The 13,605-nt window shown below is 50.5% G+C and overlaps 1 protein-coding gene across 1 annotated transcript in view; it reads right to left on the minus strand.

Annotated features, from left to right (window-relative positions):
- The window catches only part of LOC138565580 (zinc finger protein 883-like), a 179,252-nt gene that overhangs the window by 149,062 nt on the left and 16,585 nt on the right, over positions 1-13,605 (minus strand). Inside the window, exon 2 of the mRNA XM_069642990.1 lies at positions 7,897-9,755. Coding sequence (XP_069499091.1) covers positions 7,897-8,740 — 844 coding nt within the window. The 5' untranslated portion in view covers positions 8,741-9,755. The remainder of the gene's footprint in view (positions 1-7,896; positions 9,756-13,605) is intronic.

Here is a 13,605-nt window from a genome sequence, read left to right on the forward strand (position 1 = left end):
TTCTCCCCCACCACCACACCACGTCCCTCACTGGTGGTTGGTCGGCCCTGGGACACCTCCTGGGTCTGCACCATCTCCACAACCCCAGCAGTATCAGGTGCGTCTTCCCCTGCAAAGACATGAAAACAAAGTAATGGAAACAGGCATTAGCACCATGGCACACATTGAGGGCTGAGAAGCAAGAGAACCAGTACTTGATTGACACATGTCCCACATGACTAAAACCCTCCCATGCATGCACCCTCACTGCGTATGAAGTGCAGGCAAATGGCACACACTGATGACACCAAGATGGAAGATGAACAAATTTTCTGCATGCTGCCTGGCAGTGGCATCACACATTGGCCTGGGATTGGCAGGTGAAACACACATGCCATCACACAGATGGCATGTACCATTGCTATTGAGTGAAGATGGAGAGGAGGGCAGCACCTATTCATTCAGTCCAGTTCCCGCATGTAATAGCTTTTCTGATTCTAACAGGTCAGATTTTTCACCTGGAGCTGCCAGTCTGAAATGGTCAAATTGCACAGGGACATGTGTGTACAAATGATATCCAGGTAACAAAGTCACTCCACTTTACCATACCCATGTCAGACATGTGACTAGTGGACAGCGACATGCCTAGTGAAAGTGGTGGAATGCAAACAAACTGACTGAATGAACAGTGAAAAATAAGCAAATATGTTGTGTCAAGGTGACACTTCAAGGGCAACTGGCGTGCAGTTGTGCTAGATGTCTACTGTTGGCAGAAGGGATACTGCTATGGCCAAATGCAGCTGCGCAGGAAGTATTGCATGAAGCACATGGCTGACCCATACGACTGAGGCGCACACACTCTCACCTGGCACCCAAACAGAAGCCCTCACACACACACCATGCACATGGATGACACACACATGCATGTGCACTCACCGGACAATGCCTCGTAATCAGCCAGATCTCCCACGCCTTGGATCTGTTCCTCCGTGACGTAGGTCCCAGCGACTGACTCATGTGGAGTGAGTTCCATGTCTACTACTGGAGACCCACCTCCAGTCACTAGAGTTGCGGCATGACTTGAGGCCAGCTTACTCTTTGCCCTGCGCTTTAGGTCATTCCAGCGCTTATAGCAATCATTGGCTGTGCGCCTCACGATTCCAAGGGCACTTACGATGTCCGCAACAGTCTGCCAGTGTGCCTGGCGTTGTGCAGGTGTGGTCTTGGATCCTGCAACAATGACCATCTCGTTGTCATGTCCGGACACATACTCGACAAGTGCATTCAGTTCGTCATCCGTGAAGCTGGGCTTCCTGGACGGGCCGGACTGTGTAGCCGTGTCTGGGGCATCAGCCTGTGCCGGACGAGCACTCTTCCTCTTCCGCTTGGAAGGTGGTGGTGATCCTGAGTGTCCTGCGCCGCTCTGGACACTAGGGGCAGGAGCCCTGGTGGACTCTGTATCAGGAGTGTGGGATTGCACACTCAGCATGGGAGTTGGTGCAGGCATTGGCTCTAGTGTGATGGTGTCAGGGGGAATGTCAGCAGCATGGACTAGGACCGACACTGTCCTGGCTGGGTGTGTGAGGGCTGGGGTGGATGGAGCCGCAGCTGCCCCTGCAGCCACTCCGCCCTGCCTCCTTGGTGCAGAAGATGACCTTGCTGCCCCAGATCCACGTGGCATGATGGCATCAACGTGCACCAGCGCACGTGTCGTAGCCCTGCTGACCTGGAAGTCAGCCATGGAGTCAGCCAGGTCTGGTGCCACAATGGGCTGGTCCAACAAGGGCTGAGCATGGATGGTGTCAGCCACTTCAGCCTCAACGGGAGGGGGGGAGGGGGGGGAGGGGGGGGATGATGGGTGCCCTTGACTGGTCCTCCACACATGGGGGGACAGGCTCACCCTGCAAGTTACGACCACGTCCCCTACCGGATCCACCACGGCCACCACTTGTGGCTCTTCCACCTTTGCCACCCTTACGGAATCCTCGCCTCCCAGCCATGGCACTGATATTAATGTGCGTATGGGAGTGGCTGTAGACAATTGTCCTGGGCAATTGGGGGTCAAAGGGGTTGGGTACCAGATGGTAATTGTACCCTAGTGCTCTCGCACGGCTGATTGTAACCCCTGGGGAAAGATGACGGGTCACGCAACGCACAGGAGGCCCAAAAAAGGGAGATGACGTGCACACAACCCCTCCTAGACCACGTGTGCAGAAAGAAAAACCTGCACTACGCTGTGGCACCCAGTAACACAAGAATGAACGTATGCGTGTCACACGCAGCCTAGAATGACCTCTGAAGGGGTAGGCTACATACGGGGCAAGCACAGAAGTTGGATACGTGCGTGACTCACCGTCTGCCAGGTAAAAGAGCGTGAAGAATGAGCGCGTTTGGCTGGCTAAACCCCCGCCAAAAGAAGATGTGTACGCTGTCTGAGAAGACAGGACAACAGTAGAAGGGGACACTGTTTGAGGGAACAGGCCCAGGTAAACCAGTAAAAGAGAAAAAAGAGAAAAAGCTGTCAGAGGTAACAGGGAATACGAACTGGAAACGCCGTGAAGTAAATCGCGTGTGAAACGACAAGAAGTACAGAATTCACCCACTCGCTCTCCACGAAAAGCATGTACAAGGAAATGGTGTTCTACATGTACCTTATATACAGGCCCACACGTACAGCGTCACTTACGCGGCGTGTACGTTCACCAATCACACGCTTTGTCACTCCTGCGTGTAGATCCATTTTCACCAATCACACGCTTTGTCACTTCTGCGTGTAGATCCATTTTCACCAATCACACGCTTTGTCACTTCTACGTGTACATCCATTTTCACCAATCACACGCTTTGACACTGGGACGTGTCACGCAACAATTTCCTGCACGTGCAGGTGACTATAGGCGCGCCTATGCTGTTGACGGGCTTACGCGCTAAGGGCCTTTGCTGACGTGTGGGATTTCACTCCCTATCAGGCTGTCCACGCGTTCACACACGAGAGACCACGCTCCTGGCCAGGAGGCCAAATTACTGCCCCCCAGAGCCCTGAGCACGCTCCCACCTGCCATCTGCTGCTGCCTGACTGCCTGCTGGCCACGTGCCCCACAGTGCTGGTGGGTGGGGGTGTTGGGAGACATGGGTGGGGGCCTGGTGGAGGGTGCCCCTGCACTGGTGGGGGTGGTGGGAGACATGGGTGGGGGCTTGGTGGAGAGTGCCCCTGGTGGCGGGGGGGGTGGGGGTGGTGGGAGACATGGGTGGGGGCCTGGTGGAGGCTGCCCCTGATGGCGGGAGGGTGGGGGTGGTGGGAGACATGAGTGGGGGCCTGGTGGAGGCTGCCCCTGCACTGCTGGGGGGTGGGGGTGCAGGGGGACATGAGCAGGTGTGCAGGGTAGTCCCCTGTTTTGTAGGCTGCCTGCAGGGGCCGTGGAGGGTGTACAGGGAACACCTGTGAGGACCCACCCAGCCTAATCGCGTGTGATGATTCCCACGCACCCCTGTAATACACGTACCCTGGCCAATCGCGTGTTAAACTTCCCGCATACCCCTGTAATACACGTACCCTGGCTAATCGCGTGTTAAACTTCCCGCGTACCCCTGTAATACACGTACCCTGGCTAATCGCGTGTTAAACTTCCCGCGTACCCCTGTAATACACGTACCCTGGCCAATCGCGTGTTAAACTTCCCGCATACCCCTGTAATACACGTACCCTGGCTAATCGCGTGTTAAACTTCCCGCGTACCCCTGTAATACACTTACCCTGGCTAATCGCGTGTTAAACTTCCCGCGTACCCCTGTAATACACGTACCCTGGCCAATCGCGTGTTAAACTTCCCGAATACCTCTGTAATACACGTACCCTGGCCAATCGCGTGTTAAACTTCCCGCGTACCCCTGTAATACACGTACCCTGGCTAATCGCGTGTTAAACTTCCCGCGTACCCCTGTTATACACGTACCCTGGCCAATCGCGTGTTAAACTTCCCGCGTACCCCTGTAATACACGTACCCTGCCTAATCGCGTGTTAAACTTCCCGCGTACCCCTGTAATACACGTACCCTGGGCAATCGCGTGTTAAACTTCCCGCGTACCCCTGTAATACACGTACCCTGGCTAATCGCGTGTATAACTTCACGCGTACCCCTGTAATACACGTACCCTGGCCAATCGCGTGTTAAACTTCCCGCGTACCCCTGTAATACACGTACCCTGGCCAATCGCATGTTAAACTTCCCGCGTACCCCTGTAATACACGTACCCTGGCTAATCGCGTGTTAAACTTCCCGCGTACCCCTGTAATACACTTACCCTGGCCAATCGCGTGTTAAACTTCCCGCGTACCCCTGTAATACACGTACCCTGGCTAATCGCGTGTTAAACTTCCCGCGTACCCCTGTAATACACGTACCCTGGCCAATCGCGTGTTAAACTTCCCGCGCACCCCTGGAATACACGTACCCAGCCAAATCGCGTGTGATAATTCCCGCGCACCCCTGGAATACACGTACCCAGCCAAATCGCGTGTGATAATTCCCGCGCACCCCTGTAATATACGTACCCAGCCAAATCGCGTGTGATAATTCCTGCGTACCCCTGTGATACACGTGCCCTGGCTAATCGCGTGTAACACTTCACGCGTACCCCTGATATGCACGTTACCCGCTTTGCGTTCCTTGTTTGGCAGCCCTGTGGACTGGTCCAGGGTTAGCGCTGCCCTTTGCGATGATTTAGCGATTTTGATGGCTTTTCCTTGCGCGAGGGCGTTCTTGGGGGCGTTACTGGCGCTGCTGCAGGGTCGCTGCGATACTCTGCGCCACGGCTGGTTTGGGAGCCTGAAATCCATGAATACGCTGTGCGCGGAAATCGGTTTTAGCGCACCTGCCTGGCGCAGTCAATCGCACGCGGACACTCTGCGCCAGCCGCTTGCGACACTTTTCTGCGAAATTCTATGAATTACCCTGTAAGTGCGCCAAGTGAATCCACTTTTAGGGATTTTGATGCCCTGCTATATTGAGGGATTGTTGCCTTTCTATCTGCGATATAGTATACTCAGAGACTGATTTGGGTTCAATGAACGGATCCTCGAAGATTTACATTTCTATTGTTCTATTTTTGGTTTATGTTGTTGTTTGGGAGTGGGTGGGAGAATTCCCCAGCGTCAATGTGAGCTAAGGAATTGATTTGTTATCTAGATAGTGATTGCGCTTAAGCGCTGTACATAGAACATACATTAATCATCCCAACTAAAGTTAGTACTCATTTATCGACCTCGGAAGCATGAAAGGTCGAGTTGGCCTTACCGGGATTCGAACCTGCGACATGCAAATCACAGCAGCGAGCGTTCAACATGCTGAGCACCTTAACGGCTAAGAAGGGCCGGCTTTTCAGCACTATCATTTTATATTTTATCAGGGACCCAAAGATATGGGAGGAAGTTATCACTGCCAAAAGAAAGAAGGTGGCCTTTATGTTGCCAACCACGAAACCCGAGGTGGTTGCCTTTTGAAGAGACCTATTTACTTTTGAAGGACTTTTGCTCTTATGCCCACTTCTACAATGCAACGGCATCGATTAAAACAGAAGGGGGAGGGGTGTGGGGTGGTTGCTGGTTATAAGGGAGTGAGCAGGGATAGAAGTGCAAAAAGGTGATCAAAGATAAGGAGGGACTTTTTATTGCATTAAAAAGGGATCTGGGGTGGGAACCCGACTACTAATGCTACAATATATGCTCCAAACACTGGTCAGGTTGGATTTGTGTGCAACTGGATGCTTCCTGTCCCTCATCCAGACAATTATCGACCTCTGTGACTCTCTCTCTCTTTCTATTCTCCCCTCTGGCCCGACTCACTCTGCAGGATACACTCTGGATGCTCAGATCTATTCAGACCTCACCTCTCTATCCCTTTAATCACTCTTCTCTCCTGGAGCGATCACTCTCTCCTTTTCTCCCATCTCTTCCTCGCTAGCCCTCAGGCCAAGCCAATTCCAATATTTCCACCTACCTTCTCGATCATCCGACCCATGAAGCGTGCGTCGGTTGAGGCTTCCGCTGCCACTTTCTCTCCCCCTCCTCCTCCTCCGGCTGACTCACATTCTGACAGAGCCCTTTCCACGCTCTACTCCACTATCTCGGATACTCTTGATGTTCTTAACCCTGTCATGAGGATCCGCTTGAAGCCCAAAGCCAAGTGCAACTCTTGGTATGATTCTGACCTAGTCACCCAAGAATGCAAGTGTAGGGTGGCTGAGAGGAAATGGCGGGCCTCTTGTGCACCCTATGACAAACTGGCCTGTCGCCTGCTCCAAAGGCAATACCGGCTCCTTGTCCACACTAAGAAGAGAGCCCAGCATCTAACAACTCAGCCGAACACTTTAAAATCTGCAAGGAGCTGGCAAACCCTGCTGCAGTCTCTACCTCTCTTGTCGCCTCCCAGGCCCTTTGCACTGCCCTGGCCACTCATTTAATCTCAAAAACCCAGGACATCTTGTCCACCCTCTTGTCCTCTCCTCCTCCCCCACCCTCGCTCTCTTTCTGATTCCTCTGGCCCCCCTGCAGCCGCTTCTCCTCCCTCCTCATCTTTTCCTCTGTTCTCCCTGATGAGATTTCCAAACAGGTCCTATCTATGAAAGTCTCGTCAAACAGGTTCTTCCCTGTTCGTCCAAAACCATCAAAGACCACAATACCCTTGCCCTGACTCTGCCCAACTTCTGTAACCATTACTTCGCCTCTGGAGCCTTCCCCTCCCCTCTAAAATACTCTCCTGTATACTCACTTCTCAAAAAACCCACAGCAGACCCTTCTTTCCCGGCTAATATCGCCAATTTCTATCACTTTCCTGGGCAAACTCTTGGAAAAGCTGGCCATCTCCCAGCTTAACCTTCAAACTGACTCTGTTGGTTGTCTCCAAGACCATCATTCTGGCTTCAGAGCTGCCAGTAGCACTGAAACTGCTCTCCTGAACATCCGTGAAGCCCTGCTCTTCAACCTTGACTATAACATTCCTTCTGTCCTCATCTTACTCTATCTCTCTTCAGCCTTTGACACAGTCAACCATGCCATCCTGCTCAACCGCCTTCGTGATGAATTGGATCAACGTCTGGGTTTCCCAAATGATAGGCATCTCTGGGTTTTAGAACAGAAGCTTTAAAGACAATGGGCCTCATTCCAAGTATGGTGGTACAGTAACAACAGTGCCAGTAAGCTCCCGGCACAATTGCTACCGTACCACCATACTACGAGGTCTGCAAGTGGGTGCCTTAATGCACGCCAGGTCTGATGGACCGGCACCCACTTGCAGAACATGACAGTAGCACCGGGACCGTTATTAATGGTGCCGGTGCTCCCCTCCTCCACATTCCCATTGAGCCCTATGGGGCTGAAATGGAATGGGGACTAATAATTACTGGCACCCGGCTTCGGGGAATTACCGGATCCGCCGGGGCCGGAATACCCGGTAAGTCCCCGAAGCCGGGTACCGCCAGGGTCATAATAACCCCCAATATGATGCACTTAAAATGTAAACTCTAAACTCTGCCTCCCCTTGAGTCACCATCTTAAGTTAATGGAAGGCTTCACAAAAGGGCCTTCTAGCCACACATTAATCATTAGCTTGACAGAGGGACCCCGAGAGCTGCTCAGATGATTATGTTGACACGGGTGTTCATGTGCACAGTTCAGCAGTAAAAAATTGACCATTTACATTACATTATTTGGTACATTAAAATGATTTTGGCTACATCTTTCCAATGCATAGGTCTATTTTTTTTTAAAAGGACAACTGTTCTTCCATTGTGGGTGTCTCCCCTACAAACTAAGACCGAATAAATACTGACATGTGCAGGGCTCTGCTGCTTCCTAGGTAGATTTGCACTACATAAAATCCCAAACTACAAATGCATAACAATTGATAAAACATACACACCTTGGGCGGCTTTCAGAACGCTGGATTCTGCATTTCTTTTCACCAGTGAGTCTGTGAAGACGGCTCCATCTACGGGAAGTGCATCTGATCCCAGGGAGGGCAACGCATCAGGTAAATAATGCCCAGTAGCACAGAGTGGTGTGGAATGGTGCTCCTGACCTGCAACTGGGCCATCAGGAGACGCTGGTTCTAGCTGGTCATCTTGATCTACATCACACCAAACTGGTACCCCTGGGTCTGGTTCGTAGTACTGACCAGGGCTCTGCTCATCAGCGCACAATAGTTCAAGTTTGCAGTTCAGTTCTTGACTCGTTTCATCAGAAATCATGCTCTGACGTATTTGTGTCTCTTCTTGCTCCTGGTCATCAGGACAGAGTAGTTCGAGCTTGGGGCTCAAATTGAGTTTCTGTTCATCAGGGAACATTTCATTAATGCACTGGTTGTATTGCTGGTCATCTCCATTGGGGAAGACTGATTGCATCCACTGGTCCTGTTGTTGGCTGTGCTCATCAGTGCACACTGTTTGTACACACAGGATGTGTTGGTCCTGCCCAGTGGGCATGCCTGGTTGTACACACTGGTCCTGTTGCTGTCCTGGTACATGATGAAATCCTTGTTGAAGAAATAGGCTCATGTCTCTTGGAAATGTGCTGACATTACTGTCCCTGCTTGAGACTGGACTTCGAATCTCCACAGATACTACATTATCCTCCAAGTAGTCCTCTGCCCTTGTTAGCCAGATTTGCTTCACGAGCTCTGTAACCGTAACGGGCATACACTCCATGGTATTCTGCAAGTGATCAATCTTTCCTTCCAGGCGCAGTAGTGTGGCCAAGAGGGCCATGTTGGGGACTTCAGTAATAACAGACACAGATTTATGGATCCTCCAAGCACCTGCGTTCCTGCTGGATGCCGCCAGAATATTGCCTTTACTTGCTAACAAGCCAATTGCTTCATGTGTTTGATAATTTTGGGGGTCAGTGTCCTGACAGAGGCTCCAGGCTGCGAGAGCTGGTCTGGCCTGCAGAGGCTGCGAGAGCTGGTCTGGCCTGCAGATGCTGCTGGCTGCGAGAGCTGGTCTGGCTTGCAGAGGCTCCAAGCTGCGAGAGCTGGCCCGGCTTGCAGAGGCTCCAGGCTGCGAGAGCTGGCCCGGCTTGCAGAGGCTCCAGGCTGCGAGAGCTGGTTGTGCTTGCAGAGGCTCCAGGCTGCGAGAGCTGGTTGTGCTTGCAGAGGCTCCAGGCTGCGAGAGCTGGTTGTGCTTGCAGAGGCTCCAGGCTGCGAGAGCTGGTCAGGCATGCAGAGGTTCCAGGCTGCGCGAGCTGGTCCAGGTTGGTAGAGTTGCTTTTCTTTCCACATGATCTAGAGGAAAGGTGATTTGGCTTGGATATTGTAGCAGTGTAGTTAAAACTGTTCTGCCTAGTGGTGTTGCTCTTGGAGGTACGAACTGGTTGGAACAGACTTAAAAGTGGGACTATGCAACTTCAGAGACGGCTCCTACTCAGTTTCCAAAATAATACCAGCTTACATTGTAGATACAGGGATAGTTCTCTTCTCTATCCTTATTGGAAAGGCGATCCACCACCTCCTTCCTAGGGACAGGCACCCCACACAGAGAAAGGGTGTTCTTCTGTCTAGGGTTTACGGTAGTTGACACATTTACTGTACTTTAAATAACTATTACAATTTTACTATTTTTCTTACCAGTGTTCTTGTGTGATAAAAAACGTTACTTTATATTAACACTTTAGGTAATCTTCTAATCCCAATCAGATTCCCTGATTGTTTTGTTCTTGGAGGACCCCGGTAAGGAAGATAATTATATCTTTTCTTTTCCCTTTGATTGTCCAAGTTGCAGGCGTCTAGAAAGAGGAGAAATTGAAAAGAATGTTTATAACCATCGTGCAGAGTAAATATATCCAAATGCTATGTTATGTCCTCTTCCCATGACCCCTCTTTTCTAGGCGTATCCTTTCAATAAATACCAACAATTAGTCGCCTTAAATAATGCATGTACGTACTGTGACAAATCCAGGGAATGTGTCCCTCCTCCCCAAGAAGGGGGGGGGCACCTTTGGGACTAGGGAGGTGAGCCTAATATGCAATACCCTCCTAGGGGACAGTGCTAGTGGGGTCCCCACTGGGAGCTGAGCCCACCCTATGGGGAAAAGGAATGTCCAAGTATGGATTCCCTGTCACCTCCCCATTACAAGGTCCCATACACTTATGGGCTATATGGGAACTGACCATGGAAATGACCAGGACCCCTAAAGTGGATGGCTTGGTTTCTGACCCGTACCGGTTACTGTCTCTTTTTGAAACACCGGACCAATGGAATCTCCTCCTCCGTTCAGGGAGGAACCTAAATACAGTGCGACCAAGAAGGAGAGAATCAGCTGGAGGGTGAGGAACGCGCAACAGTAGGAGACGCTGCAGACCAAGAGGAGCTCACAGCAACTTCATAGAGAGTATGAGTCCTGAGCAACTGGAAATCGTGAGAGAAAGATGCCGAACCAAACAAGAGAGGACACACCAACATCCTATTCCGTTGACGCCAATACATGGAAGAGGAACCACAAAAGAGCAGAACGTTACTGGAGAAAAAGGCACAGATGCAGACAAACAAGCGCCATAGCGATGTTACTGGAGAAAAAGGCACAGACGCAGACCAGCAAGCGCAATAGTGGCGTACTGTGGAGCAGCACTGTTGTACCACATTTACGAGACAGCACCCAAGAAGCAGTTGGAGGGCGCTGAAGCCACCACCGAGCCCACACTGTGTTGAAAGTACGACTACCCCAGGAGGGGCTGAGAAAAGCAACAGACTGCACTGGCCTGAGAAGAACCGAAATGATATGGGGCTAATGACCCGATTACCCCAGGAGCGGGTGAGAGAAGCAACTGACAATACAGGGCTGAGCAGGCCCATAGCGCACACAGGGATAATAATCTAAATATCCCAGGAGGGGGTGAGCAAGAAGCGATAATCACAGAAGGGCTGAGCAGGCCCATAGCGCACACAGGGATAATAATCTAAATATCCCAGGAGGGGGTGAGCAAGAAGCGATAATCACAGAAGGGCTGAACAGGCCCATAGCGCACACAGGGATAATAATCTAAATATCCCAGGAGGGGGTGAGCAAGAAGCGATAATCACAGAAGGGCTGAACAGGCCCATAGCGCACACAGGGATAATAATCTAAATATCCCAGGGGGGGGTGAGCAAGAAGCGATAATCACAGAAGGGCTGAACAGGCCCATAGCGCACACAGGGATAATAATCTAAATATCCCAGGGGGGGGTGAGCAAGAAGCGATAATCACAGAAGGGCTGAACAGGCCCATAGCGCACACAGGGATAATAATCTAAATATCCCAGGGGGGGGTGAGCAAGAAGCGATAATCACAGAAGGGCTGAACAGGCCCATAGCGCACACAGGGATAATAATCTAAATATCCCAGGAGGGGGTGAGCAAGAAGCGATAATCACAGAAGGGCTGAACAGGCCCATAGCGCACACAGGGATAATAATCTAAATATCCCAGGAGGGGGTGAGCAAGAAGCGATAATCACAGAAGGGCTGAACAGGCCCATAGCGCACACAGGGATAATAATCTAAATATCCCAGGAGGGGGTGAGCAAGAAGCGATAATCACAGAAGGGCTGAGCAGGCGCATAGCACACACAGGGATAATAATCTAAATATCCCAGGAGGGGGTGAGCAAGAAGCGATAATCACAGAAGGGCTGAGCAGGCCCATAGCGCACACAGGGATAATAATCTAAATATCCCAGGAGGGGGTGAGCAAGAAGCGATAATCACAGAAGGGCTGAACAGGCCCATAGCGCACACAGGGATAATAATCTAAATATCCCAGGAGGGGGTGAGCAAGAAGCGATAATCACAGAAGGGCTGAGCAGGCCCATAGCGCACACAGGGATAATAATCTAAATATCCCAGGGGGGGGGTGAGCAAGAAGCGATAATCGCAGAAGGGCTGAACAGGCGCATAGCCCTTCCAGGGTCTCGGAAACTGGCTACCTCACAAGGGGTGAAAGAGGGAATAAAGCAAATGGGGCTGGAGAGGCCTTGAGCCTACACAAGGCTGAATCTGTGGTCATCCCAGTAGGGACTAAGATCGAACTTTGGTTTAGTAATTAACACCGACCTATGCAGGTCTGGAGAATAGATTCCAGGAGAAAGGAAAAGTCAAACTGTATTGACTTCCTGACACAGGGACCAACTATTGTATTCACACATTTAACACATTTTATTTTCTAGTAAATCGTTAAAAAAGCCTATTTAGGCTGTTGTACATGTATAGCCATTTTCAACCCCATGTGTTATGGGAGTTTGTACAAATCCAATCATATTAAGTATTCATATGACTAACAAATTACAATTACGTTTTTTTGTGCCGTGAGGGTTAGTACAGGTCGTGACTTAGAATGTGGTTATTATAACCAATACATCTGTCTAGTCGACACTTGTGGTGTTTCTGACACAAACTGAATGGTTTGCTGTTCTAATGGCGTCTTCAGGACTGTGGAAGTGGACTGAATGGTGTCACTTGTGTACCCCGTGGGTGGAACATCTAAAAGTAGAAAAATAATATCAGAACAATGGTGTCTCTCTGCAGGGTTTAATGATTGCCTGTAGTGTGTGCTGCGGCATGTCCTACCTGAGCCAATGATTGTAGTGTCACAGGTACTGAGAAGAGGTGCAGCGTTCTTTTCTAAAGGTGCCTTCTGTGCGCCTTGGATTTCTTGGTCCTATGTGGATAGGGTCTGGTGAGGAGTATCCAGCTGGTTCAGCTGTAAAAAATATAAAAGGATTCTGTCATCCTTATAATGTCTATGGATTTATAGACAAATCTAAATTGCTGCATATGTTGGCGGGGGTGCGGCCATTTACCAATGGTGCCAAATGCTGGCGAGCCCTTAGGCGGTAATGCCGGCTCGCAATAAAGTCATCAAATCACGTAAAGGAGCCCCGGTGGGTGGTGCCCCCTTGCCTGCATAGCTATTAGCAGTAGTTTTAGCGTGTGTACGAAAACACCACTCCTAGACGGAGACGACTTACCTGCGGCAGCTTCCTTCGTGGCAGTGCTGTATCCGCGGTAGTGATTCTAGACATGCGCATGCGTGTGTCATAGATGTATGTGCATCGCTCGTAACTAAGCGACCTAAGACTGGACTGCGCATGTGTGGGGGAATAGTGCTGCAGTCCAGTGGTAGTGCGGATTTTAGGCTGCTTGACAGGTTGCAAATGCATGTTATATATTCTGCACTGCTAACATCATAAAGGACGCATGGTATTTGTTTATATACTGATCACTGAGTGCGCCCGGGAAGCGGGCGACCAGTGGTAGATGTCATGTGCATGTGCTGGAGATGTATGATTGACCAAGTGTCCACATACTGAGATCGTTCAACAAAGTGGTTGCACTGGTTTAGTGTGGCCCGTAATTATACAGAATGAATGAAGGCGGCAAACAGAAACACATCTTGCATATTGGTTTTGTACTGCTTTTGCCTATACCATTATAGTTAACTGAACTACCCTGGTTTCTGTCAGACTAGCCTATCTGTTATTTGTATTAGCTTCCTATTGGTTTTGTACTGCTTTTGCCTACCCTAGTTTCTGTCAGACTATCCTACCTGTTATTTGCATTAGCATCCTATTGGTTTTGTACTGCGTTTGCCTGTTATTTG

The sequence above is a fragment of the Ambystoma mexicanum genome, chromosome 1p (assembly GCF_040938575.1).
Source record: "Ambystoma mexicanum isolate Mex_15411 chromosome 1p, UKY_AmexF1_1, whole genome shotgun sequence".
Lineage (NCBI taxonomy): Eukaryota > Metazoa > Chordata > Amphibia > Caudata > Ambystomatidae > Ambystoma > Ambystoma mexicanum.